This window comes from Brienomyrus brachyistius, chromosome 17 (genome assembly GCF_023856365.1).
Source record: "Brienomyrus brachyistius isolate T26 chromosome 17, BBRACH_0.4, whole genome shotgun sequence".
NCBI lineage: Eukaryota > Metazoa > Chordata > Actinopteri > Osteoglossiformes > Mormyridae > Brienomyrus > Brienomyrus brachyistius.
Window position 1 is genome coordinate 6,148,882 of NC_064549.1, and position 26,385 is coordinate 6,175,266.

At 47.0% G+C, this 26,385-nt stretch overlaps 1 protein-coding gene across 3 annotated transcripts in view; it reads left to right on the plus strand.

Moving 5' to 3' along the window:
- cntn5 (contactin 5) overlaps positions 1 to 26,385 on the plus strand; it is a 129,252-nt gene that overhangs the window by 92,925 nt on the left and 9,942 nt on the right. For all 3 annotated transcript variants that reach the window (XM_048980971.1, XM_048980970.1, XM_048980972.1), the window contains exons 9-18: positions 676 to 857; positions 6,647 to 6,783; positions 7,299 to 7,428; positions 12,354 to 12,498; positions 18,012 to 18,139; positions 18,294 to 18,469; positions 20,107 to 20,227; positions 21,777 to 21,935; positions 23,233 to 23,382; positions 26,216 to 26,286. In XM_048980971.1, the coding sequence (XP_048836928.1) occupies positions 676 to 857; positions 6,647 to 6,783; positions 7,299 to 7,428; positions 12,354 to 12,498; positions 18,012 to 18,139; positions 18,294 to 18,469; positions 20,107 to 20,227; positions 21,777 to 21,935; positions 23,233 to 23,382; positions 26,216 to 26,286 (1,399 nt within the window). The remainder of the gene's footprint in view (positions 1 to 675; positions 858 to 6,646; positions 6,784 to 7,298; positions 7,429 to 12,353; positions 12,499 to 18,011; positions 18,140 to 18,293; positions 18,470 to 20,106; positions 20,228 to 21,776; positions 21,936 to 23,232; positions 23,383 to 26,215; positions 26,287 to 26,385) is intronic.

The following is a 26,385-nucleotide window of genomic DNA, read 5'->3' on the forward strand; positions in this document are numbered from 1 at the left end:
CCTCCACGCTTTCTCCTATTATGCAAATACTCGTGAAATCCATAATCACAGAAGTCGTCCCCATCACCTGAACACACGCCATGCTGAGCCGCACGGTCGGGGTTCCTTTTATTCCTGTCGGAGGCGGTAGAAACTCTTAATCACGATATTCCCCTGGGGGGCCCGGGTCCACCAGCTCACCAGCTCTGATCTCATTTCGTTATCCTGTCAAGGTGACATTAAGTACCGTTTTTCATCACTGGCTGCCTCACGTTTTGAAGCTGTGGTGACTTGTAGATACCAGCAGCAGTGAGTTTCGCTCACTGCCTCAAAGCTACCTCGATACTGCCTCTAAGCTACCTCGATACTGCCTCTAAGCTACCTCGATACTGCCTCTAAGCTACCTCGATACTGCCTCAAAGCTTCCTCGATACTGCCTCTAAGCTACCTCGATACTGCCTCTAAGCTACCTCGATACTGCCTCAAAGCTACCTCGATACTGCCTGTAAGCTACCTCGATACTGCCTCTAAGCTACCTCGATACTGCCTCTAAGCTACCTCGATACTGCCTCTAAGCTACCTCGATACTGCCTCTAAGCTACCTCGATACTGCCTCAAAGCTACCTTAATACTGCCTCGATGCTGCCTCACTATTGTGTGACCCCTGGCTTTCTCCACCATATGTTTCTGCTTCAGTCCGGTCCCCACCATCACCTGGAGGAAACTGAACGGCAACATTCCCAAAAAGTCGCGGCTGCGCAAGTCCCAGGCGGTGCTGGAGATCCCCAACGTGCAGCTGGAGGACTCCGGGACCTACGAGTGCAAAGCCGAAAACTACCGCGGGAGTAACGCCTTCCGGGGACAGCTGCAGGTCTACAGTGAGTCTTTCGGGATGCCCCTTTGGTCACCCGCCGCCGTGTTTAGCTGCGTGTGGTTTCTGGTGGTGGTGATTCCATCATCCTGTCTGCTGTGGCGTCCACTGCGATTTGACTCATCCATTGTTACCTTTCTGTGCCGTAGAACTGTGTTATCGAAAGGCTTGGCTCCGAAACAAATAACATGATGATGTTCCTTTGGTTTTGCATACTGGTCATAAACTGGCCCTTTTATAAAGTACGGATCCATACTGGCCCGTGACACCGGCAATAATTAAATTACACGTTTCTCAGGAAATGCGGCGACTCCTGGTAATTCTCTCCATGCTTTCCCGACCTGCAGTTTCAGTGATTTCTCGCTGATTTCGTTAGCGAGCTGCACTGCAGCTGTCTGTCTCCTCATTTCGCTTGTTTGTTTGTTTATTCGTCTGTAGAATTAGCTACTTAGCCTCCATGCTTTCTCACTAGGCAGGCTCCAGATCTCCCACCTCTCCGGCGTGGTATTTGTCATGCTCTTCACTCGAATCCTATGTGCATTGCGAAGACGGCAGCGTGAAATATTTCCCTTCCCATGTTTGTGCTGCCTCTCGTGCCGCCTGGGTGCCGAGCTGCTCCGAAGCTTTGCCTTCTGAACAGAACGCAGAGGAGAACAGCCTCATTCGAATAGTGTTCTTATTAGCTGCTGTCCTGTTTAGATGTTTGATGTCTTTGTTGTTGCTGTTTTTCCAGCATGTTTCACAGTTTTAGAAGCTACGTTTGCTTCTTAAATCCTTTACGTTCAAGCATGGCAGATTACCACCAGAGTTTATTACCCTCTTTGATCCACAAACTGGCCTTATCTGCCTCTTGCTCAAATGGCTTTGCTCTCTGCATGGATTTATGAATTTAATCTTGTGCCAACAAGGGTCTGATTCAGTCTTTCAATTGTAACTAAGAACTGTTATTTCTTTGTTACTTAAACTGCATTCTGAGGTCTTTTATGGTGACACTAATAGGATTCGTTAGGCACAAAAACACAAAGTATCACTTGCTGAAATGAAAGAGAGCGCGTGGGGTTTTGAACTGGATCAATGTCGTTCGTCTGGAAGATCGAATTAGGCCTGATTTTGCTTGATGTTCAGCTTTGCATTATAGAGATGTGACTGTGTTGTTAGTCACCTCGACTGACTATCCCCAGTCTTATGGATTTATTTATTTCAATCTATAGCTGGAATGCAGAACTTTTAACTGCTGTGTTGGACCGATCCTGTCTTATCGGAAGATAACCTACCCAGCATGCACCTGTCTTGGCCCTCTTTGCAGTATCTTGTATCATAATCACATCACCGTGTAACCGGGTGGCCAACTTACGTAAACCTTTATTGCACTTTTTCTACAATCGCTAACAAGCATTTCTCCAGGCTGAAGTCAATTTAGCAAAATCTGTGTTCACAAAGTTTGCATTATCAACACGCAGCTTGGCCCGACGCTAATCTCTCCTCTAAATGCACTAAGGCCACCAAAACACTTCATACAAAAACCTGTCGGCAAACACTGGCAAACGTTCTCCCCGGATGAGCATACTGAACGTAACACACTGACCTAGAAACGCTAACGACAGGGAGCTGCAAAAGATGTATCATTTTGTCGTTGAAGTATGTTTGATTTTTCACATAAATCAATGTTCTGTTGGAGAGTAACACCTTTTTGCTCTGTAGAATGTTCTAAAGTACACACTGGCGGAATGAATGAGAATGCTGCAGCACGCTTTAGTGACCTTCATCTTTATTTTTATGTACTTTACAGTCATTCTGAAATAAAGAAATCCAAAAATGAAACTGCAGTGAATCCACTGTTTTAGGAGTAAGAATAGGCAGTGCCAGTCCACCATCTCTTCTTGGTTTGGCCACGAGTTCCCTTGCACTTCACATCCAGTGGCCTTTCTGCATCTTGCAGAGTTTCCTGGGTCAGCTGAATTTACTCTGATTGCTCTCATTTTCTGTCATTTTATTATTATGTTATATTATATTATATGCACATACTTTCTTCAATTTATTTAATTGTCTTAACTATATTTAATACTAACTATTATTTATATAACTATTTCTTATATTTTTATTTATCCATCCGGAGCCTATCCCAGAAGCAATGGGCATGAGGCAGGGAACAACCCAGGATGGGGGGCCAGGCCATCGCAGGGCACACTCACACACCATTCACTCTTACATGCACACCTACGGGCAATTTAATAACTCCAATTAGCCTCAGCATGTTTTTGGACTGTGGGGGGAAACCCCACGATGACATGGGGAGAACATGCAAACTCCACACACATTTTTATTTTTATAAATACATTTTTTATTTTTATATGTATATATATATATATATATATATATATATATATATATATATATATATATATATATATATATATATATATGTATGTATATATGTAAGCATATATATATATATGCTTTTTCAATATATTTCAATAGCATGAATGTAGATCTGCAGCAAATTTATATCCTTCAATTGAGAATGCACTAAATGGGTTTTTGTACATGTTTTTTGAAAACAATGTGACCATTAAGTGCATTTTGTGTCCCAGCAATGAACAATGGAATGAATGGACACTGACCACTGCTGTACTCTCCATGCGAGGGATTCTGACAAAGTGGTTCCAGCTTCTTAGCCACCGTAACAAACTGCAAATAGGTCGTCATTGATCTGCCATATCCACGTTTGACTGGACTCGTTCGGAGAATTCATGGGGCAGTAATTATACGGAATGGATCCGAATAAGAGAGAGATCGGATGGTTGTATCGGGCCAGCAGAAAGTTGAGGTGTCGGGGAGGAGGTGAGAGAATGCAGAGTGCGGATACCACCAAGATAAAGGCACACAGAGGACGTCATGGTTTACGTCAGAGAGACAGCGCCCCGCCTGGCCGCCGGCGTGGGCTGCACCCTGTAGATACGACATATCAGATGTTTTCTCCTCTCGTCGGCACAGTGCATCAGTCGCACTCTCCGTGTTCCTGCCCAACACGGATAAACAACATTCTCCACTGGGCCTCCTGTAGAACACATGGCGTGAAATCGACTGCGGGGAACGTGTTTAACATGCCGGAGATACGGCAGGGAAGGAGCGGCTGTGGGCAGAAGATAAAATAATAATGGTAATCATAACCGGGCGTCGGGGAGGTGCTCTGCCGCCTGCCTGCGGAGGGCGCTGCTGAGTGAGCTGAGGCCTCCACCCTTCGAGTGTGTGACCTGCTCCTCTCTGCTCACGCCGTTTGCCATATTCAGGCTAATGAGCTTTCTGCGGCTCCTTCCAGGGGTGCGGCCGCAAGCCTGCATCGGGGGAGGGGTCCGCACTCCGGCCCAGGCTGGTGATGCAGCAGACGGTTAGTGCCGGTTTTTTTGAGAAATGGCTTCTCCTTCCTGGCTAACTTGACTTTACCTCTGCAGCTTATTTGCTTCTCTGAACAGCTATGCAGGTTCTGGTTACCCTACCACCCATCTCCGGGGGGGGGCTGCTGCATCCCTGGACGCCGGCTTTGTTGGGGGGGGCAGAAAGGACCTGCCTGTGCATTCGCTTACGCTTTGCTTAAGATGTACGTTTAATTGGCTGAAATCTCCGCTGTATACATTTGCTCCCATGTGTGCCGACCCTCTCTTTCTTGCCGAAGTAAGAATCCTCCGTGACCTGAGGACATCGGAGCTGCAGAAAGGCCTTCTACAGCTTTGTGACTCACCCACCCAGCCCAGCCGTCCTCTTTGCCATCTCACGGCCAGCCTGCGCATGCAGGGGACGTTCAGTGCAGTGTCTTATACTAATTGTACATCAGAGCAGGGAGCCATAGGCGGTTTAGAGATTAAGTACCAATTTCTGGCATTAGCACTAAAGCAGCCCTGACCCCGACCCGACCCGACTCGACCCGACCCACCTGCCTCACAATCTCCAGGGCAAGACATTCAAACAAAAGGCAGACGGAACAGTGAGCATATGTGCCTCTGTGTGTGTATGTGTGTTTGTGTGAGCAGGTATAACTTACCTTATGGGGACACAATGTCCCCACAAGCTAATGAATACCCTTTTCCCATAAAGCAAAACTCAATTTAATCAAAATCTGTGACTGCAATGAAAAAAACTAAAAATGCAAAAATGTATTTTGCTTGGTTACTTATGGTTATGGTTAGGGCAGGGTGGGGGTTAAGGTTGTCATAGTTAGCATTAGCATTTTTCCCATAGAAATAAATGAGCGGTCCCCATAAAGATATGTTTACCCAACTGTGTGTGTGTGTCGGTGTGTTTCTAGTTGTGCGTGTGTGCATGTGTGTGTGTGCCTTCATGCGCCGTGCCCCGACACGTCCCTCTTCTGGCGACAGATCTGTTATTATTTTAGCGTCACATCCCTTTAGGGGGAATTATTTAAAAAGTAAGCCTGGGAGAAGCAGAGGCCTGTCACTTGGAGGCTGGTTATGCTGTGAGGAGAACGCAGTTACACTGTAGACACAGCAAGCCCACGTTCAGCGCGCCACCCCTGCAGCACCGCGGGGGCCTCAGACATGTCCAAGTGCAAAACCAACAAACTAAACCCCCCCCCTAAAATAGGCCTAAAGACCCCCCTGCCTGAAGTCTTCTGGTTTGGGGCCAGATCCTCTATCCTGCTCCATTTTATTTCAAATCCAATTTAGGAAATGTGAAGCCTGTTTGAATACTGCTGGGAACAGGCTTGTATATTTGCTGCTCTCGTCAGATCAAGTATATCTTTGCCAACCGAATAGAGTGCGTCAATGTCGAAAGCCCTTTATCACAAAACCTCATTACTGGCACAGGATCACACCGGCGGCCATCTTGTCTTTTTCCCCTCAGATGTCTTGTGGAAGATTGCAGGTTGACGATATCGGGCTGCGTCCCGTAAAAAGGCTCACAGGACACACGGCTAGTAAGGTAGTCAGTGTTCTCACGAGCTAGTTTTCTTATGGACGGAAAACACAAAACGCTGAGATGCAGACTGATTTGTCTGGCACACAGACTGAGCTTAATTTCCTTGGAGAGATATAAACGGCAAGATCTGGACATAACGGCACATTCTTTCGAGATCTGAGTGGCACAAGAAGGGGTGATGCAAATCATGCTTCAGACGACTTTGTAGAATGTTTACCCTCTGAAAAAAGAAGGACTGGCCAGCTGGAGGTTTGCTAAAACACCTAAATGGGAGCAGATAGCGGCCTTCTCTCTGTGCAGATGAGCTTTGTGCTTTGATGTTCTTATTCTGCTGGCCAGGCCTGTTGAAATGAATGCAGGACAATTTTCAGTGGATATTACGATGTATAAATGGTTATTATTACTGTGTAGAAATCTGTGTGCCAATGTGTTTAGGATCCCAGCTGTGTGTGTGTGTGTCCTTGTATGTCTGTCTGTGTGCGTTTGTGTGTCTCTCTCTCTTTGTGTGTGTGCATGTTTGTGTGTATTTGTGTGTATGTAAGTGTGTGTGTGTCTGTGTGTCTGCAGGTGTGTGTGTCTACGTGTGTCTGTGTCTGCGTGTGTGCATGTGTGTGTGTCTGTCTGTGTGTGTGTGTGTTTGTGTGTATGTAAGTGTGTGTGTGTGTGTGTGTGTGTGTCTGTCTGTAGGTGTGTGTGTCTGCGTGTGTCTGTGTCTGCGTGTGTGCATGTGTGAGTGTCTGTGTGTGTGTGTGCGTGTGTGTGTGTGTATCTGTTCCCGCTGTGTTTCCCTCTCTGTGTGTCTGCCTGACCCTGGAAGTGTCCCACTAACAGCACCATGTGCCCCCTCACTGCCCCCCCCAGCCTACCCACAATGGCTCACCGTGATTAACGATACCCAGCTGGACAGTGGCGACGTGCTGCAGTGGGAGTGCAAGGCCACTGGGAGACCCAGGCCCACCTACCGCTGGCTGCGCAACGGCGCCCCCTTGCTGCCACAGGTACAGAGCCGTGTGAACAAGTAAATAAGGAAAAAGCATGGAGGCTCTCGAGTAGATATGGAGGAACCAGGCCTGGGAATATCCTTCCTAAACAAGAGCTTGTTGTGCAGCTTTTTTCCTTACTTTGTTAATTAAAGTTTAAAGATTTAAGTAAAGGACATGCAGGTACATAATATTTGGACTGTATAACATGAATAAATATTAATGTTATTGAAGGTATTACATGCATTGCTAAAATAACATGGTCTGTTGAATATGAGTTATTTATCTTATCCTCATTCGTCGGTCGTCCATTAGACCAGTGTTTCTCAACCCGATCCTTGGGGACGCACAGACGGTCCACGTTTTTGCTCCCTCCCAGCTTCTGAGCAGAAATGTGGACTGTCTGCAGGTCCCTGAGGAACGGACTGGGAAAACGCTGCATTAGAGGTATTGAGATATCAGGTCATGTCATGTCCTACAGCTGTCATGAGTGAGACATTGCTCAGCAGGGGAGGTGTGTCCTACCTCTGCAGGACAGAGTGGAGACCACGAGCAGCGAGCTCATCATCCGGGGGGTACGCCCCGCCGACTCGGGGATGTACCAGTGTGTCGCCGAGAACAAGTATGGGACCATCTACTCCGCAGCCGAACTCAAGATCCTAGGTATGATCAGCCTTCCTCGCCTTGCTGGATCGCTTCTCCTCTGGGTCTCTCCCGGATGCTTCTGCATGAGAAGAGGCCCCTCTGCTGTGCTCTTTCACCACTATGTGTATAGATGGCATTCAGTTAGTGTAACGGCTTTTACCATTAGCTTGAAAGCAAACGCTAAGCATTTCAACTGCAAGATTTTCAAAAGGTCTTTCGGAGGTACAAGCCTCAAGCTTTAGTAGTTTGATTGATGACTGACATTGAGCAAAACTGTAAACAAATTATAACCAAATATTAGCCCTTCCGTGTTTGTGATTTGTACCGACAGTGGCTCACACTGGCTAAAAGTGTGCCCGTTAAATATCACTCCTTGCAATGAAGCCTCTTCCATGATGAGCAAACAAAATGCGGGCAGTTCAAGAGGACAGAATAAAGCCTTTAGATGTTTTGATGGAAAAGTGGCCGCTTCCCTCTCCCATCCCTGTGTAGCCCTGCGAGGTCATCATCGTGAAAGGGAAGGAGGCTGATTTGTGAGGAAGGTGGTTAGAGTTGGCCTACAGAAGGTCTTATGCACATGTCAGTGCCCGAGGAGAGCGACCCTTGAGGAGCTGAATGCCTTCGGCCGTGCTGGACACAGCAGAGCCTTTTATCAGCTCCGCTCTTCGGCTGTTTGGTCCCTCAGGCGTGGCCTGGCTGCAGCCCGGACCCCAACAATGACTCAGGATACATTCTTGGCCGTATAATGCCGCACACGTATCATACATGGAAACAGATTTTTACTCTGAACCTCAAAGCCTGAGAGCTTATCTTCCCTGCAGGAGATACAAGACTATTGTCTAGTCTTGATTTAATTGTGTATGTATATATGGTACCAGCCAACAGTCTGGAGACACCTACTGAAAATCATTTGTTTTTCAATAAGATAATGACCCTAAGCACTCCTTGAGGGTATGTACTGTATTCTTGTGGTCATGGTAAGAGACGAAGTACTGTGACAGATGACCTGGCCCCCACGATCCCCCAACCTAAACTCTATCCAGCTGATTTGTGATGAGTTGGGTTGAAGAGTAGCTAATGGGTACCCAGACTTTGTGTAAACTCCTTCCGGACTGTTGGAGAAGCATTCCAGAGGGCTACATCTGGAAGCTGGTTGAAAGAATGCAAAGAGTCTGTATTGCTGTCATTGAAGCAAATAGGGGAGATTTTGTGGAGTGTACAGTTTGAGAAAATTTCGAGATGAATGCTTCTCTTGGTCATTGCATTAGTTGTTATGTGTTACTTCATTGCCTCAAAGCCTTTTACTACAAAGTAAATAATCCAGGTAAGCTAGAGACAAGTGCTTTAAAAACAGGTGTGTCCAGACTATTCGCTGGTGCCATTCTGTATGTTTGAGACCCACTGATGAGCGGTGAGGAATTCCCACTGAGAACATACTTACCCAATAAACCTGATTCTGATTCTTCAGTGCTGTACTATCATGACACCAGACATATTTAATATGTGGTGGGGGGGCTCTGGGGAGGGGGATTCCGGGGACCCTGACGCCACTTTGGTCTGGGGGGAGCAGCTGAATGTGTCCAGACAGACTCTGGGAAGTCAGGGCAAGGCCTTGGTGTGAAGGGGGGGGTGTGGGTGGGCAGACAAGGGCGAATGGCCATAATCCTACATGACACCACCGAGACATCAGTCGGCGCCTGACTAACACGATGTGAGGGCCCCCGCTGCCTCGCCGGCCCCCCGCTGACCCACTGTTTCCAGACCCTTTTGTCTGCCTGCGATCTTCTCCCTCCTGGAATTTCATCACAGCGCTTACATCCTCGGATGGCGTCAACGCCCCTCGTCCCGGCGACGGCTGAGAGGCACGTCTGTGCTTAAAAAGCAGCCATGTTCTCGCAGCGGGGGTCGGTGGCGTGCGGCTGTGTGGGGCTCCGTGCCCGTCACTGCCGGCTTTCCAGAAAGCAGGAGATCTGAGCGCCTCACATCACAACCAACCAGAGCGGTTCCCCCTAATAACGTGCAGCTTGTTACAGCCGTGAAGCTGCATCGCATTTATGTGCCCACAGGCCATGCCGAGTGCAGAGTCTCGGAGGGGGGTGTGATTAGCGCGTTCACCATCCATTCCTGGTTTTAAACAGCTAATGCTCAAACCCTCACGTCTCACGGCAAAGCCCCAGGTCACGTCGTCAGGCAGCCCCACCCCCCCCCCCCCCTCCGCTTCCGGTGCTTTTATAAGCGTTTCTGATGGGCGCACATGTGCTGTTAACACATCGTAATTATTTCAGAGTCGGCTGTTCGAAAGCCGCGTCCTCGGGGCCCTGCAGACTGTCATATTCACACCTTTGGATGGATAACAACTGACTGAATGGGTTTAGGTGACAGCTCCAGTGTTCACCACTGATTACGGGGTTAATTTTTTAATGCTGCTATATTTTTAATGCTTTGTGTTGCTGGTGAGAACACGGTACAGCTGTTTTATTGTTCAGCATTCTGCTCTGGGGTCAGATTATTATTGTTATTATTACGGACATTAATAGTAGTATTTGTATTATATGCTGAATATGACACCTATATGCTATAGTTAGGCATGTTCATGCAATACTGTCAGCATCATAAAAACCATGTGCCCTATTTTCATAACACATTTCCTGCATTGGTGTTTTTTTATATATATAACTCAACTGACATAAGTGGATATATTTCCAAAAGAACAGTGAATTTCCCCGGAGAATGCGAACATAAATGTATAATTTGCTTGTTTCTATTTTTGGAAGATGCTGGTGTTCAGCTCTCTCACCTAAGCAGCCAGGAAATAACAATTCAGACGCTTCAGCTGTGATTCACCGTCACCCGGGCAACGTCGCTTATTATGGGATGTTCCTTTTCGGTGGGAAAGCGGGTAGCCGCGGGAATCTCACACAGGAGAAGTCACCGTGTCACTGAGAAGATCCCGTCTTTGCTTGCCGTCAGATCCCGCACACCTTGCCATGTTCGTAGCACACAGCGTCACTGAGGAGATCCCGTCTTTGCTTGCCGTCAGATCCCGCACACCTTGCCATGTTCGTAGCACACAGCGTCACTGAGGAGATCCCGTCTTTGCTTGCCGTCAGATCCCACACGCCTTGCCATGTTCGCTACACAGTGTCACTGAGTTGATCCCGTCTTTGCCTGCCGTCAGATCCCGCACACCTTGCCATGTTCGTAGCACACAGCGTCACTGAGGAGATCCCGTCTTTGCTTGCCGTCAGATCCCGCACACCTTGCCATGTTCGTAGCACACAGCGTCACTGAGGAGATCCCGTCTTTGCTTGCCGTCAGATCCCACACGCCTTGCCATGTTCGCTACACAGTGTCACTGAGTTGATCCCGTCTTTGCCTGCCGTCAGATCCCGCACACCTTGCCATGTTCGCTACACACCGCGTCACTGAGAAGATCCCGTCTTTGCTTGCCGTCAGATCCCGCACGCCTTGCCATGTTCGCTACACACAGTGTCACCGAGGAGATCCCGTCTTTGCCTGCCGTCAGATCCCACCCGCCTTACCATGTTCGCTACACAGTGTCACTGAGAAGATCCTGTCTTTGCTTGCCGTCAGATCCCGCACGCCTTGCCATGTTCGCTACACACCGCGTCACTGAGAAGATCCCGTCTTTGCTTGCCGTCAGATCCCACCCGCCTTACCATGTTCGCTACACACTGTGTCACCGAGGAGATCCCGTCTTTGCCTGCCGTCAGATCCCACCCGCCTTACCATGTTCGCTACACACCGCGTCACTGAGAAGATCCCGTCTTTGCTTGCCGTCAGATCCCGCACGCCTTGCCATGTTCGCTACACACCGCGTCACTGAGAAGATCCTGTCTTTGCTTGCCGTCAGATCCCGCACGCCTTGCCATGTTCGCTACACACTGTGTCACCGAGGAGATCCCGTCTTTGCTTGCCGTCAGATCCCACCCGCCTTACCATGTTCGCTACACACAGTGTCACCGAGGAGATCCCGTCTTTGCTTGCCGTCAGATCCCGCACGCCTTGCCATGTTCGCTACACACTGTGTCACAGAGGAGATCCCGTCTTTGCTTGCCGTCAGATCCCGCACGCCTTACCATGTTCGCTACACACAGTGTCCGCAGTGGTTTCAGCTTTGTGCCTCCATACATTTAGGTGGCGCCCTCCATTCCCTGTCCCAGTGTGGTGACCTGTGGAAGCGAGCTGATCACACAGGCATCCACTAACCAGCCTTTAAACTGCCCTGTCTGTCGAAACCTCTTTTTCAGTATAATACTACGTACATATTTGCAAGTCTCCTCATTAAGAACAGAAGCATTTATTTACTGGAGCAAACATAAACGGAAATGTCTCTATGCTCTTAACTTTGAACGATGTACAAACATGAGGGTGCTTGTATTTAATCAGCTCCCAAAGAGCCCATAACACCTTCACTTAAGCCTCAAGCTTCGCTTCGCTGTTACTGTATTATTTCACATAATTATGTTTCTGATGAATATACAGTGGCTGTCGCTCACGACGCTTAGCAAGTCGCGTACTGTGTTGCTAACTGAAGGGTTATGGGTTCAAATCCCTGGGAGCCCCTGTAACACAGAGGTGTTCTCCATGACGATGAGTACCAACAACCCAGCACAGGTGGCGTAGTAAATGTACTTGGTAATCTCTGAAAATCCTTTATGTTTCAGTGCAGGATGAGGCTGAACTTTTGGCTCAGAATTTAGGCAAACTGCACGCTCTGATTCCTACCCTCCCAAATAAATTTACACCTGACTTGGTGATGGGAACGTGACCTTTCCAGTCATATCAGGCTGTTACAGTGTCCATTTCATGGGGACAAAGTGGATCACGCTTCCCCTGACCCTGTGTGCATGTAGCGTGTGATCCGCGTCTTGCCGCTGGCTGCTGACGGCCTGCTTAGCTCAGTCCTGTCCTTCTAACAGCATCAGCGCCCACGTTCCGGCAGAGCCCGGTCCAGCTGGTGGCCACCCTCGGCAAGGACGTGTCCCTGAACTGCAAGCCCAGAGCATCTCCCAAACCCGTAATAACCTGGAGGAAAGGAGACCGTCGAATCCAACCCAGCAAGAGGTAGGCCGGGGCCTCGGCTCTGCTCGCATGACACCCCTGAATGTTCCCTCATACCAAACACGTTTCTGTCAGTATGTCTGCGCTAATGGGCCAGATGTGTGGAATTCTGGAACTTTCCATGGAGGTCAAATTTTGATGTTTGTGTCATTCAAGTGATTCAAAGAAATAAGAATCAAAGTTAATGTCTCAGTATGTTTTATTATATAAGAAACATTATACAATAATAGCAAATATTATAATCATATAATGTGGTATGTTAGGATGGTATGGTGTGCTTACGTCTTATGAATGTTACGAAGCATTATGAATGCATTATGAAGGTGAAGTTAATGTAACGCGTGACCAATTTCAGAAAAGACCTCAGAGACCCTCTTTTATGGGTGACAAAGGTCGGTAGCCTCTGATTCTGTTGGAGAACAAGGTGCTCAGAAATGTATCTTATTTTACATTTCCAAAACCCTCCTATTCCTAAATTCCGCCATTTAAGTCCCAAAAGCATCGTGCTCCGATTCCCACAATGCACTAGGGTTGTGGCTTTGATCAGTGCCGTTGTGCGCAGTGCAGTCCGCACGGTCCCCAGTGCTGGTGCAGTGAAGCACATCCAGCCTGAGAACTGCGAGAAACTGTGAAATCACACCCTTTCACTAAACATGCGCATGTTTGGAATTTGTCCTTGTTCCCAGAATCTAATTTTGCAATTATATAAGAATAAATAAATAATAAAATTGTTGCTGCATTTTTTTCTTCTCTCATTATGAGAGCAGGAGGGTGAAGATATTCTTTATAGTGATAAAGTGAGATTATATGACGTGTAATGGGAGATAATAAAAAGGAATATTAGAGCAATTGTGAAAATTGGTATCTTATGAGAATTTATTGCCAGAATTACAGATTCGAGTGACATTGTAGCAGGGATTCGCTTGGACGCTGCAAAAAATGGTGCAAATTTTCATTACCTAAAACCATGTGAGACCATTTATCTGTAGGTGGCACATAATTATACTGTAACTGGCAGGTACACCTAATGAGCTTTGAACTGTTGAACTCTTAGAAAGGCACATAAACTTTAAATCTATCAATTCTTGTTCGGTTTTTGAATAAAACATACTACATTGTCTAAGAGGATTATGGCTGCTGCCTTTGGAATATAATTAGAGACATTTGTTGGTCAGTGAGAGGGTCATTAATTGTTGCAGAACATTATGGTTTTTAAATGATTGAGTGGCTGTGGAGTCATGAATCAGCAGCTTCTGCTGACCTACCTGCTGGAGATACCTCAGTGGTCAGCAGAATCTGGAGTTCCTCTTTGCGTGGAGACCTTTCCAGAAAGCGCTCGGTTGTTCGTGTCGTTACTGTGGAGCGTTTCCTTCCCGTCTCTCTTCGCTATTTTTTTATTTGTCTGTTACTGTTTTTTTTTCAGCGTTTCCCTGCCAAGGTTGGAGATTCTTTCTAATTTCCTGGATCTTCTCGAAAACAGCCCATTTTCCATCTTAATTCCCTTAATCGGTTACTGTATAGATGTTGTCGTCATGCTGCCTTCCTCGGTAGCTTTCTGGGCTCAGTAATTTATCTTTCCTGATTCTGGTCTCTTCCCTTTACTCTTTCCACTGTGCTACCTCTCATCCACTTTGATTTCTTCGCCATTTTCATTCCCGTCAGGTTTCTCAGACTCCTCTTGTATGATTGCCTTGAAATGTTTCCGTGGTTCCTCTGGTTCAGGCCTGGCCAGCATCTCAAATTGCTTTCTGGAGTTTCCCTCCAAGGCACCGGGTACAGTCTCTAGGTCATCTCTTCTAAGCTGGATGGTCTCCCTCTTCCCTTTCATCTTCTCCTGGAGCCTTGCATGTACATAGTTCACCATCAGTTCCACAATGTCCTCCAGGCCGAGTCTTTGCTACTCGAGCTCAACTGTTCCATGATCCGGCACTGAGAATGTAGTCTGTTTGATTTCTGCGAACATGTATTACAGGCTGTGTAAATATCAATTAAGCTGGTCTGTGAAATCATATCATAAGCAATAAAGAAAGATGATTTCGCTTTCTTAAAGAATAAATTGAAATTCCATCCCTATATTTAATCTACTATTCAATGCAAGTCAATTTGATTTTTGTAGTGTCTTTTATAACAGTGGCACCCCAAGGTTCTGTACATGGGTGTGGGGCAGAAAAATCACATCACTAAGATAGAGTAATACAGAAATATAAAGAATAAATGAATGAATGCAGGCAATGGAGCAGAGGAACAGAAACCTTCAATGCAGAAAGGTAACCTCTGGGGGGTCAGAGGTCAACCATGCTAACTTTATAGAAAGAGTGGCCTTTCTTGCTAAACTGCAGCTGTTCGTTGAGAAACGTTTTGTGAAGATATTTGTTTGATGATTTGTGAGATACTAAAAACTCTATTTTTAAGGAGAAATCGAGTATCCCACATACCAAAGATTTTTTGCCATCGCACGACGTCATGCGAGAAGGCAGGAAACGTGATAGCGAGAGCGTCCTGCAGACTGCTATCAGCAGCCTGGCTGATTCCATCAGGCTGTGTAGTCGACATAATTTTACACTGATGTTTGGGAATTTTTGTTTTCTAAATGGAAAGTATTAATTTCATTACTTGGCCTCCTTTGAAACCTGATTCTTCTCCTCCATAGTTACTAAAAAAAAGGGTTTGCTCTGTGTTAAAATAAATAGTTTTGTTCCTGTTCACTTTTGAGTGTTTTACAGTTTACCCTTCTGCATCGTGACTTTCTCCGTCGCGGTTTCGACGCATCACAGGGTCGGTGTAAGAAATGAAATGGGAATTTTTTCCAGAGTTTTGCGAAAGCTGCAGATGACATGCGAATGCCGGCAGACTATGCAAAAACTTAGTAACTCATAAATGCATAAAATATACGTACAGTGCTGATGTGGAGGACGCCAAGCATGTTTACAGCAGTGATCTCGCAGTGATCTTTGTATCTTGCGTTTCTTGTATCTTTTCATTCGGCTCACATGCTCACGTCGCACACCAAGGGGAGCAATAACTTTTCTGTAGTTTTTCCAGATAATGGGGGGGTCTGTGGAAGGATTGACTTGCTTTTTGTGCTTTTTGTTCTATACGTCACATTTATTGAGGATTACATACCTTACCAGCTTGTTCTACCTTTTCATAATGATCTCTGCTGGCTAAACATGTCTGATAAGCTTCCGGACACACAGTGCATGCAAGTCTCATGCTCAGGACACCGGGCGTTCAGAAGGCACTACAAGAGCCCCAATGAAATATTCAGCAACATTTCAGGGAAGCTGACAGAAGACACACTTTCTTGTTCTCCCGTTTGATTTGATTTGTTTTCATCATCCTGCCATCTTTAAGAGACTAAATCTTCAGAGGGACTCTTCTTGGAGGGAGCACTGCTTGTTTTTCTCTGTGATTAAACAGATGTACACTGGTGAACTTCTCGAAGCATGATCTGTGTATAACTTTGGTCTCTTCTGTTACGGATCTGGAGTGGCTCAGTTCAGCTTCAAAGCAGAGTGTAACTTTTACGGCATGCTAGTGTAAAGCAGATTCCTGTTATATTTAATATTCCCATCTTGTAGTATTTTACTCATCTAATCAGTGTCAGAGCTGAAGCTGAGGTTCATCTTTCGTGTTGTACTTTCTGAGCTGATTGTAATCTGATCATCTTCGATCTGTACTGTACTGGCTTAAATCGCTATAGCTAGTTATTCAGATTAATTTTACGTTGTCACAAAGGACTATTTAAAATTCCTGCTATCGCCAGTGTTTAGAGCTGGAAGTATTTTACAATCAGACATTCAGTCTCATTCTCTGAAATTCCAGAGATATTCAACAACATAAGAAGATGCTGGTCAATATTTTTAGCAAAAAAAGCTCAAAATTGCTGTGCAGGAAAATCAACAAAAATGAATGTGCTCTGTTTATGTTTCCATGTAATATAATTAAATTTGTGCTATTTGCGTTTTATTCACTCACAATTTATCAATATTTACATATTAGAAATATCACAAACAAATATTTGAAGAACTGAATGTTGAAAGTCGGCCCGAGTATGTCGCTGATCTGTTTAGTGTGAAAGAGAACCATTCCCAGTCATTCCCCAGCCATTTCCAACCATTCCCAGTCATTCCCCAGTCATTCCCCAGCCATTCCCAACCATTCCCAGTCATTCCCCAGCCATTTCCAACCATTCCCAGTCATTCCCCAGCCATTTCCAATCATTCCCAGCTGTTCCCCAGCAGTTCCTCAACCATTCCCAGCTGTTCCCCAGCAGTTCCTCAACCATTCCCAGCCGTTCCAAGCTATCGTCTTGTTCAGAGCAAAGTTCTGTGAGCTCAGGATTCCTAGCTCTCAGCCTCCTTCCTTTTTCCCACTCCAGTGTTCAGTGTAACAAGGTTTTGATGCCTTTAGTGTCCCTCTCTAGTGAGGTTTGAAGGGGACACACTTTGCTAAGCACCTTGTTCCGCCACCTTTTCTTCTAGCCAGGGTACTCAAAATAAGTGTTTTTACACATGCCTCTGGGCATTATGGGATGCATAACCATCTTAGGAGATACCTACAACATAGCAGGTCCAAAAGCATCTCTGGGCCTCTCTTTGCGCATTTGCCGTCCATGGTGACATGTCTCCCCAAAATGCCCCCACCCCATTTTCCATACGCGCCCTTCAGATGAAACGTTGACTTTGGTCCTTGTGTTTGCGTGTGCAGTGCCCTGTAGCCTACCTGTCGCTGGCACTGCTTCCAGATCTTTACGACAAGTGTGGAATTTCCTCCTACTTTATAACATACCTAAAACTTTCTGCACTGTGAACAGCAAATGATGCTCAGTGTCAGTTAATTTTGCTTATTTGCTTAATGACTTAACTAGTTGTCCTAGTTTTTTGTATGAAAGCTGTGAATGGTTAACTATGAATGGTTAACTATGGCAACTACACCCATAACTACCAGACACCATTAGCACTACACCCTTAAACAGCCCACTGTAGCTACCTCTGACGTTTCATAGCCATTTGTTGTGAGTAATAGGGTTTAATAAGCTTCTAATAAATTAGTGATCAGGACACTGGTTACCCCACAAGTATCTACGCATAATGAAACAGTAGCATAATGTCAGACGTTTGCTTATCCGGAAGCCTGCAGACCAAACATGAACATTAAGTTACTCTGCCATGCAGTGAGTTTCCATTTCATGTATTAATAATAAATTCTCTAAATAAGGCAGCTGATACACTAATATCTCAGGGAGGGATGATTCATGAACTGCAGGCGGAAGAGGGTGGTATTGTTCCATCATCGGTCTTTCATGCTAAGACTGCTAATAACATTTAACTTGGATTAGATTCAAGACCATGTTCAACTCACAGTTTGGAAAGATAAAGTTAAAATGGGCATAAATTTCCAACAAAGAGCATGTATAGCGGAAGCGTTGAGTTGAGTGAAAGCCGTGTTTTCATACCGCCTCCTCTGTGAAGAGGCCCTTGCGTCTGAATCCGCACCCACGGCTCTGTCCGCAGGACTCTGCTGCTTCGGAACAACACGCTGCGGATCATCAACTCCAGCCGCGCCGACGAGGGCAGTTACGTGTGCCGCGCTGAGAATCAATTCGGATTGGCCGAGATGACGACGATCCTCTGGGTCAAAGGTACGCATGTCTGCCCACCCTCCAAGGCGTCTGGGACCCGTGTCACAGCGGCCACTTCAGCTGGGTTACGTCACATGTGACTGACGTGTGTCTTTATGCCACTGCTGTTACACGAGGAGTGTTAAAAGGCTCTTGCTGCCCCCCCGCCACCCAGAGGCTATGCGCGTGGAGGTGAGTCCGGCCCGGGTGGAGGTGACGGTCGGGGAGAGCGTGGTCCTCTCCTGCAAGGCCATCCATGACCCCTCCTTGGATGTCAGCATCCTCTGGATGCGCAACCGCCAGCCCCTCACCTTCCACCAGCAGGGGGGGCACTTTGAATTCATCCAGACGGTAAGTGTTTGAACGTCAAGATGCAGCCTGCAATACCTGAAAGTTGAACTTGGGTGATAATCATCCAGTAAGAATCCAAATCGTAGATAAGTCCAAACCATACTTGAATTATCCGTCATAGGCACCGAACTCATTTTGAAAGTGTTTTAAAGGATTCAGTAAAATACAAACCAGTTCCAACCAACCAGCTGAGTCACTCTGTGACTGTGACTCTTTATACTCAACTGGTTGGTTGAAATGAAATTTTTGGTCTGGATTTGTATTTTCTGAACCTGAACTTTCCACCTTTGAACATATAAAGACATGAAATCAGACATACATATAGGACAAAGACATCATTGAAAGGTGACCAGTACAGTGATGTTCCACACACAGATTGTAGCTGCTATAGCTACATTCACCACAGTCGTAGTTTTTTCAAGTGAGGCTATGTCATAATAAAGCAGTAACCATTCTTACCATTTCAGAAGCTTAAACTGTTTACGATAACCTTTTTTACAGTAAGTGCTCCCTTTTAAAAGGAAAAACACATTTGACAGCTTTCCACTTGCCTCATGTGGAGAGATACACTGTTGACAGGGATTAAAACATTGATCTAGAATCTTGCTGAGAAAATGACATACATTTGACATACATTTCACCTGCCGTGACAATGTGCTCGTCTTCTGCTGGCTTCTGCAATTCACAGCGATTGTACAAGGCTCTGATAAAGGTGGCGTTGGACAAATGATCCCCCCTTGGTGGGAGATTTTCGACTGGCTGACATCAACGGGGAGGGGGGGGGGGTGTTAAGCGTTTTATTAAGGCTGGAATATTCCAGAATTTAACATGCTCGTCAGTGATAAATGATCAAAACGCAGGCCTGAAATAGCTCTGGTTCTTAGTAAAAGAGCTCCAGAGGGGCTATAGGCTTCCTATGAGCAGCATAAATGGTTGGAATTTAGGACAATGGGTGGATCGTGTTTACAGAAGTGTGGTTAAAGATCTAACGATGCTTCGGATGCAAGAAGGTCACGTTTGGACAGCAAAAAGTGATGTATAAATTCCTGGAGATTAGTGGGTAACTGAACTTGAAGATTTTAATGAGTCTAGATTGAAGCCTTGCCTGCTCTGAGGCTTTGGGGATACAGGCTGTAGTGCTTAACCTCGTAGATGGGGATTGCTCAGATATCGAATAAAAAGCATGTTCTGAATCCAGGTGCAAAATGCCAGGCTTTCGTGTTAATTCACCCGCCGCTGCCAGTTTAGCTCTTCCCGCCCATGACTGCCTCAGCGGGGACGCCAGGGATGCCGGGGACGCTGGGGACATGAGACAGACATGAGCGGCGAGCCAAAGATACTGCCTTTGTAATTCTAATCAGCCAGCACCCTCGCTGGCTGCCTGTAAATCTTCCGTTTTTCTCTGCATAGCCGACGGAGCTTGTCAGCTCGCGAGAAGCAGGACAAGACGACAAGGACAGAACAGAAACTTCGGCTGTAGTAGCAAGAGCCATAGAAAGGCCGTTAAAAATCTAATGAATGGCGGTTTTTCAAAGACGGTTTAATCTCCGTGTTGCTGTCTTCTGATCATTTCCGTTTTCTGTTTTTATTGTTTTTGTTTGTTTGTTTTTCCCCCCCCCCACACCGCTCAAACGCAGCAATCTTCTTCAGCTGATCTGATGATTAGGAACGTCCTTCTGAAGCATGCTGGGAAATATGGCTGCCGCGCCCATACCAGTGGAGACACGGTCTTCGTGGAGGCTGAACTTCTTGTTCGAGGTGAGCCTGTTATCTGACGCTAGCAGCTCTAGGAAATCTCCTTAGGAGCCCCCGCCTTGCACGCGGCAGCTCCTTCATGGCTTCCTTCCGGCGCCCCCACTTGGGAGCCGCGTGGCTTAAATGCCTGACCGAACAGATAAGATTGAAACTGCAATTTTAAGAATGAGATAAATCCCTCTGAACGGTGGATCTGGCTCTGCCAGTCTGCAGGTTCATACTGTTTTACTGAATGATGGCTTTGCTTTTATTACAAACAGAAAGTTATGGTCCTGTCCATTTTTTAGTGCTGAATTGCTAAGACAGGAAATCAACACAGTAGTATCAGTCATTCATTTTCTGATTCTATGGGTTTGTTGTAAAACTGTTTTACGAGGGTTCGGTGTGTACCATACTACACTGTGAAAATTTATGACCAGGCAGATGGGAGGCGGCATGGTGGCGCAGTGGGTAGCATTGTCGTCTCACACTTCAGGGACCAGGGTTTGATTCCCCACCATGGTTCCATATGTGTGGAGTCTGCATGTTCTCCCCGTGTCCAGTTTCCCCCCCACAGTCCAGAAACACGGTGAGATTATAGTTACCAAATTGCCCATAGATATGTCAGTGTGCCCTGTGATGGGCTGGAGCCCCATCCTGGCTCGTTCCCTGCCTTGCGCCCATAGACTCCAGATGCTCTGTGACCCTGAATAGGACAAGCAGTTACAGAAAGTGGATGTATGCTTGGCCAGTCAGAGAGACAGACAGACGTGAGTTCCACTGCGGAATTTAGAGGGCTTTCGGTTTTGTTACTATAGCAACATTTGATAGATATTAATGAATATTAATGCCAGTGTTTACCGTCTTTCCACTGGTTGTCATTAACTACAGCAGCTGGTAGATTCCCCTTGACATCAGTTCCCTCGAGAGAACTTAAACATCCACCGATTCAGAAAATGAAAACGCAGAATTAAACATCCTTAATGATTTGGGTGTGCAGCGTCGCTGATGTGCCCCCTCAGATAAAGAAAAAATTAATCAATAACAACCAGCATCCATCCATTTTAACCTCTTCAGGGGGCATGTTTTATTAGCTGATGGAATAAAGAAGATACTGCACATCTGAGGGATTGACTTTCTGGCTCAGATATGTTCTGGCTCAGATATGTTCTGGCTCAGTTAGCTTGGCCAACTGTGAGGCCCGTGAGGTCAATTCGGTTATAACTAAAACAGGCACTTGTTAGCAATGACTGATGTCGCTGTGACGCTACAGACCTAAGCTGCTTTGAGATCTTCCTGTGAAACCGTTCTGGAATCAGGTTCTTCTGGCTACTTTCTTCCGACGTGTCGAACTGGGGAGTTTCTTTAAGATCACTTTCGGGCGTGACTGTTGTGCGCATGCAGCCAGTGGTGAGCATTTGTTAGACGTGCAGATTTACTGGACCAGATTCTGCCACAAGGGCTTTCTGCCTGGTCATATGATAATAAAGTATAAACAGGAAGTCTTTGAAGCGGGGAGGATGTTTCGGGTTTTTGTTCCGTCTTGATGAATGGCCCTCACTCCGGTCTCCAGGTCCCCCAGGGCCACCGGGGATCGTCATCGTGGAGGAGATCACAGACACCACGGCGACCCTGTCCTGGACTCGTGGAGTGGACAACCACAGCCCTATTGTGGCCTACAACCTGCAGGCCCGGAGCCCCTACTCCCTGGGCTGGCAGGCTGTGAGAACAGGTACACCGTAACAGCAGCCTACTCTGGTCACGTGGTTCGGGCCAAGGGGCGGAGCCAAACGGTTACTAACGCACACAAATGCACAGGAGTTAGCAGGTCACCAGACAGGCGTCGTTTTTGGCTGGAGGGGATAATAGGTCGATCTGAACCTGCAGGAGGCCTTGCAGGTGCCGCTGGGGCAATAACAATAGCATTAAGGTGAGAGGAGGACCCCCCAACCAGCTTGCTAACTTTGTACTCTTATATATAAGTTCTGTAATGTCACAGACTTTTGTGTGCTATAGCAGAGATTTACAAAGGTCTGAGCTAATCTCTCAGTACAAAATATGATGAGAATTTCTGGCTTAATTTTACTTTAATTAGTCCATGCTTCTTTGCTAATCAAAAGTCCTGTAAGTCGTCCTTTTTAGCATGCATTTGACGAGAGAGGAATCCAATCATATCCACACTGAAAATGTCGATTTTTTTTTTTTAGCTCCAGAGGTCAGTGCTGCTTTCTGTGCTTCAGAATGAGAAGCAGGTCACCGTGTTTCCTCCGCCGCTTTTATGGGGCTGTCAGAAGCCCGGAAACTTCACCCGTGTGGCTGAAAGCAGCTCCATCCGTGTCTCAGGCTTTAATATCAAGGCACGGCGTCTTGCTAAGTGTGTGTTATCTGCCCACATGCATCCAGCCAGATAACAGTAATAATAAGTTTAGCACTCAGTCATTATTAATGTCTATGCCTGCATGACTCACCTTGCTCATTTTCCCACTTAGCACTGCTCTGTTAAGTGACACCAAACACAGTAAAACACAATTTAGGCCTTCGTCATGAGAGCTGGGGTGATCATAAAAACATTAGTGCATTAAACCTGAAGGGGGAGGTGGAGGGGGATGGTAAGAGGAAGTGAAGGCAGGTGTTAGGGGATGTTAAGGGGAAGTGAGGAGAGGTGTTAAGGGGCATTTGAAGGGGATGTTAGGATGTTAAAGGGGAAGTGAGGGTAGATGTTAAGGCAGATGCTAAGGAGAATGTTAAGCGACATATTAAGGGGGAGGTGAAGGGGGATGTTAAGGAGGAAGTGAAGAGTTTTAGCTCAGTTGAGCCGGGATTCCCACAGCAGCCCTCTTCACAGAGAGGAAAGGAATATTTTTATCTGAGCATTCGCCAAAGCTAACCAGTAACCTAACAATAATCTGCTGGCATTCCATGGCATCCCTGAATCTGGCCAGATCGGAGAATCTCATCACATATAGTAGCATCTAACAATCGTGGATTTCAGATCGCAGCACAGAGCAGCATGTGTGTTTCTCCTGCAGACCCGTCACACATCACTGGGGACATGGAGTCCGCCATCGCCGTCGACCTCAACCCCTGGGTAGAGTACGAGTTTCGCGTCGTGGCCACCAACGCCATTGGTACAGGGGATCCCAGTGCGCCTTCCAGCGTGGTCCAAACCCAGGAGGCGGGTATGGTGGCAGTGTGTGCGGAGTGCACAGAGTGTGCTGTGTGTGTGGTGCGCGCAGTGTGTGGGGTGCGCAGAGTGTGCGGCGTGTGTGGAGTGTGCGGAGTGTGCGTGGTGCGCACAGTGTGTGGGGTGCGCAGAGTGCGGCGTGTGCAACGTGTGCGGAGTTTGCCGCGTGTGTGGTGCGCGCAGTGTGTGGGGTGCGCAGAGTGTGTGGCATGTGTGGAGTGTGCGGTATGTGCGGCGTTTGCGGAGTGTGCGACGTGTGCGGTATGTGCGGCGTGTGCAGAGTGTGCGGCGTGTGCAGTATGTGCGGAGTGTGCGGCGTGTGCAGTATGTGCGGCGTGTGCAGAGTGTGCGGCGTGTGCAGTATGTGCTGCGTGTGCAACGTGTGCGGAGTGTGCGACGTGTGCGGAGTGTGCCGCGTGTGCAACGTGTGCGGAGTGTGCCGCGTGTGCAACGTGTGCGGAGTGTGCGACGTGTGCGGAGTGTGCTGTGTGTCCACGTCCTGGCTAAAGGTAGAGGTTAGATTTCTTGTATGTCAAAGGTAATTACATGGCAGCTAAAACCATGGTGTGGAAAATTACCTCCATTTACCATAGTCCAATGTGTGAAGTCAGCCCTTAGAAACGGTCGGGAGAAGAATACATCTTAAAGACTTTTAATTACAAGTAAAACTTAGGCTTGGGGAGTGTGGGTTTAAGCAAAAGACAGCGGGATGGTACCTTGGGGGGAGGGGGGGGGGGAACAAGACCTCATTTCTGTACAAATGCTGGCTTGATTCGCTTACAGTTACTGCTATTCAGTATGCACATCGTAGCAAATAGACATGTCAAATCGGATTTTACCGTAATCCATTTAAAAATGGTTCAACAAATTAGAATCCATTCCAGAAATAGTGTGCGATGGTTGTCCTCAGAAAGGCCAGCTTCCCCCGTATTTGGAGATGGGTGGCTCTCTCCTGTCGGCCATTTCATGCTGCACTCGTGGCTCTGAGCTGTGAGACGCGCAGGAGTCCCTCACCTTTAACCTGCGACGTCCTTCCACTCAGCCAGTGCATCTTCATTCTGTTTCAAAGACAAATCAATACTGCACATTTCCTGTAACCCTTTAAAACCATTTTAAGCTCTATATGATTAATTCTCATTTGTCCTTGTGCACTACGTAACAATAACAATATCACCATAAAAGTTAGAAAGTGGTTGAGGATGTTTTTTGTTTTTTTTTTACTGGAAATTGATATGAAGGTTTTGCCAGATCACTTATAGGTGTTTTTACTCTGATTTGGCCTGATTCTCTGAGGTATGCAGCTGTACTGGTCCTATCCCATCGTCCAAAGACTTGCAGTTGTTCTAACTGGTTTGACTAATTTGCCGAAGAGTCGGTTTATGGGTTTTGTGCATGTGAGTCTGTGTATGTGGGTTGGACTGGAAGCTCGTCCAGGGTGTCCTCAACGTTGTGCCTTATTCTGTCTGAGGGCCTTGGGACATGCTAACCCCCCATAACCCCCCATGACCATGTCCAGGATAACTGGGTGGAAGGATCATTAGTGCCGTTGAATTATCATATTTTAATACATAAATTGTTTTGAAATTATTGTAAACGAAGCATGGATTATCTCTGTTTAAGCTTTGTCTTTTGTGAATTGTATGAGCAAATGCAGAGTGAATATCTCCAGATATAAAATACTCAGAAATATATATATATATATAAATGGAAGAGAAAACAGCGTATGTGTTTGTAAACTGTGGTAAAGGAATCCTGCACCTATTATGAATTAACTGGAGAACCACGGTAGATAGACACAGCTGATCGGCTGATCGATTCATTCATTCCCCCTGATGAATGACATGTCGGCCAGTCGGCGCATTCAGCAGGGTGCGGCGTAGCTGTTGTCCGCGGCACGGCGGCCGCGTTCCTGCCGACCGCAGCTTTTCCACACGCCATTTAAAGCCGAGGAGCCGGCTGAGCAAACGTTTCCTCAATGAGCCCCCTGGAGTCAGCAAGCGGCTGCCTCCCTCCGCGTTATGACTCCATAAATATCCCGTAAGGAACGAACGGCACGTTCGGCCCTTTAAGTCAGACCCCCACCGTACCTGTTCCTGGAATGTTTTATTCCCTTAACGAACGGCTGAGCCGTGAGCGCCTGCTTTGTGCTGTGACTCTGCGCTCCTTCCTTTGAATGAGGTCGGCCTCCTTTCAGGCTGACAGAGCGTCGCTGGCCCCTTCTTGACGGTTTCAGGGTCACCTTTATCAGAATGCTTTGCGATCGCTTCCCCCCCACCCATCTCAGGAACCGCGCGGCGCAGCTGTTTTTATCACCCCCCCCCCCCCCAGCCCGCTATCGACAGCCGGCTTTCCCAGTGCGTCGGGACTGCATTTTTAATTGGCCAAGATGATGGCAGTAAGCTTCTTACATGAATTTAAACATGCCTGGCGCCCGTGCTGAAAGACCCGGGCCGCCGGCCCCCTGGGGCTAAAGCCTGGGCATTATCTATTCATGAGGAACAGGTCTCACCTCGCTGTGGCTCCAATTAAGCGTGAGCGCGCCTGCAGGCAGCTGCCCAACACGGGCCGCCGTGAAAAAGCAGCATGTCTGACCAGGACCCTTTATCAGCTCCTTACAAATCCACCTGCGATTGTTTTGGACTCCTCGTTGACTTAATTCAAGCGCTGTGCTTGTTTAATGAGTGTTAATTAATTTGTTGTGTCCCTCACAGTCCAGCCTTGTGCTCCGTGGGTTCAGGCCCTTAGTTAACGCGCAGATTTCAGAAATTGGCTTGACGAGGGGAATGCTAAGCGTGTGCGATGGTGACCACGTTTCTCTCCTCATGCAGTCCCCTCCGTGGCCCCAACCAATGTCAGAGGAGGAAACGGACACAGATACGAACTGGTGATCTCCTGGGAGGTAAGAAGAGCATATAACCCCCCTACCCCTAAGAACCTCACAGGCTGCAGATATGAGCCCCCTATTCCAAAAAATTCATAGGCTGCAGAGATGGGCCCC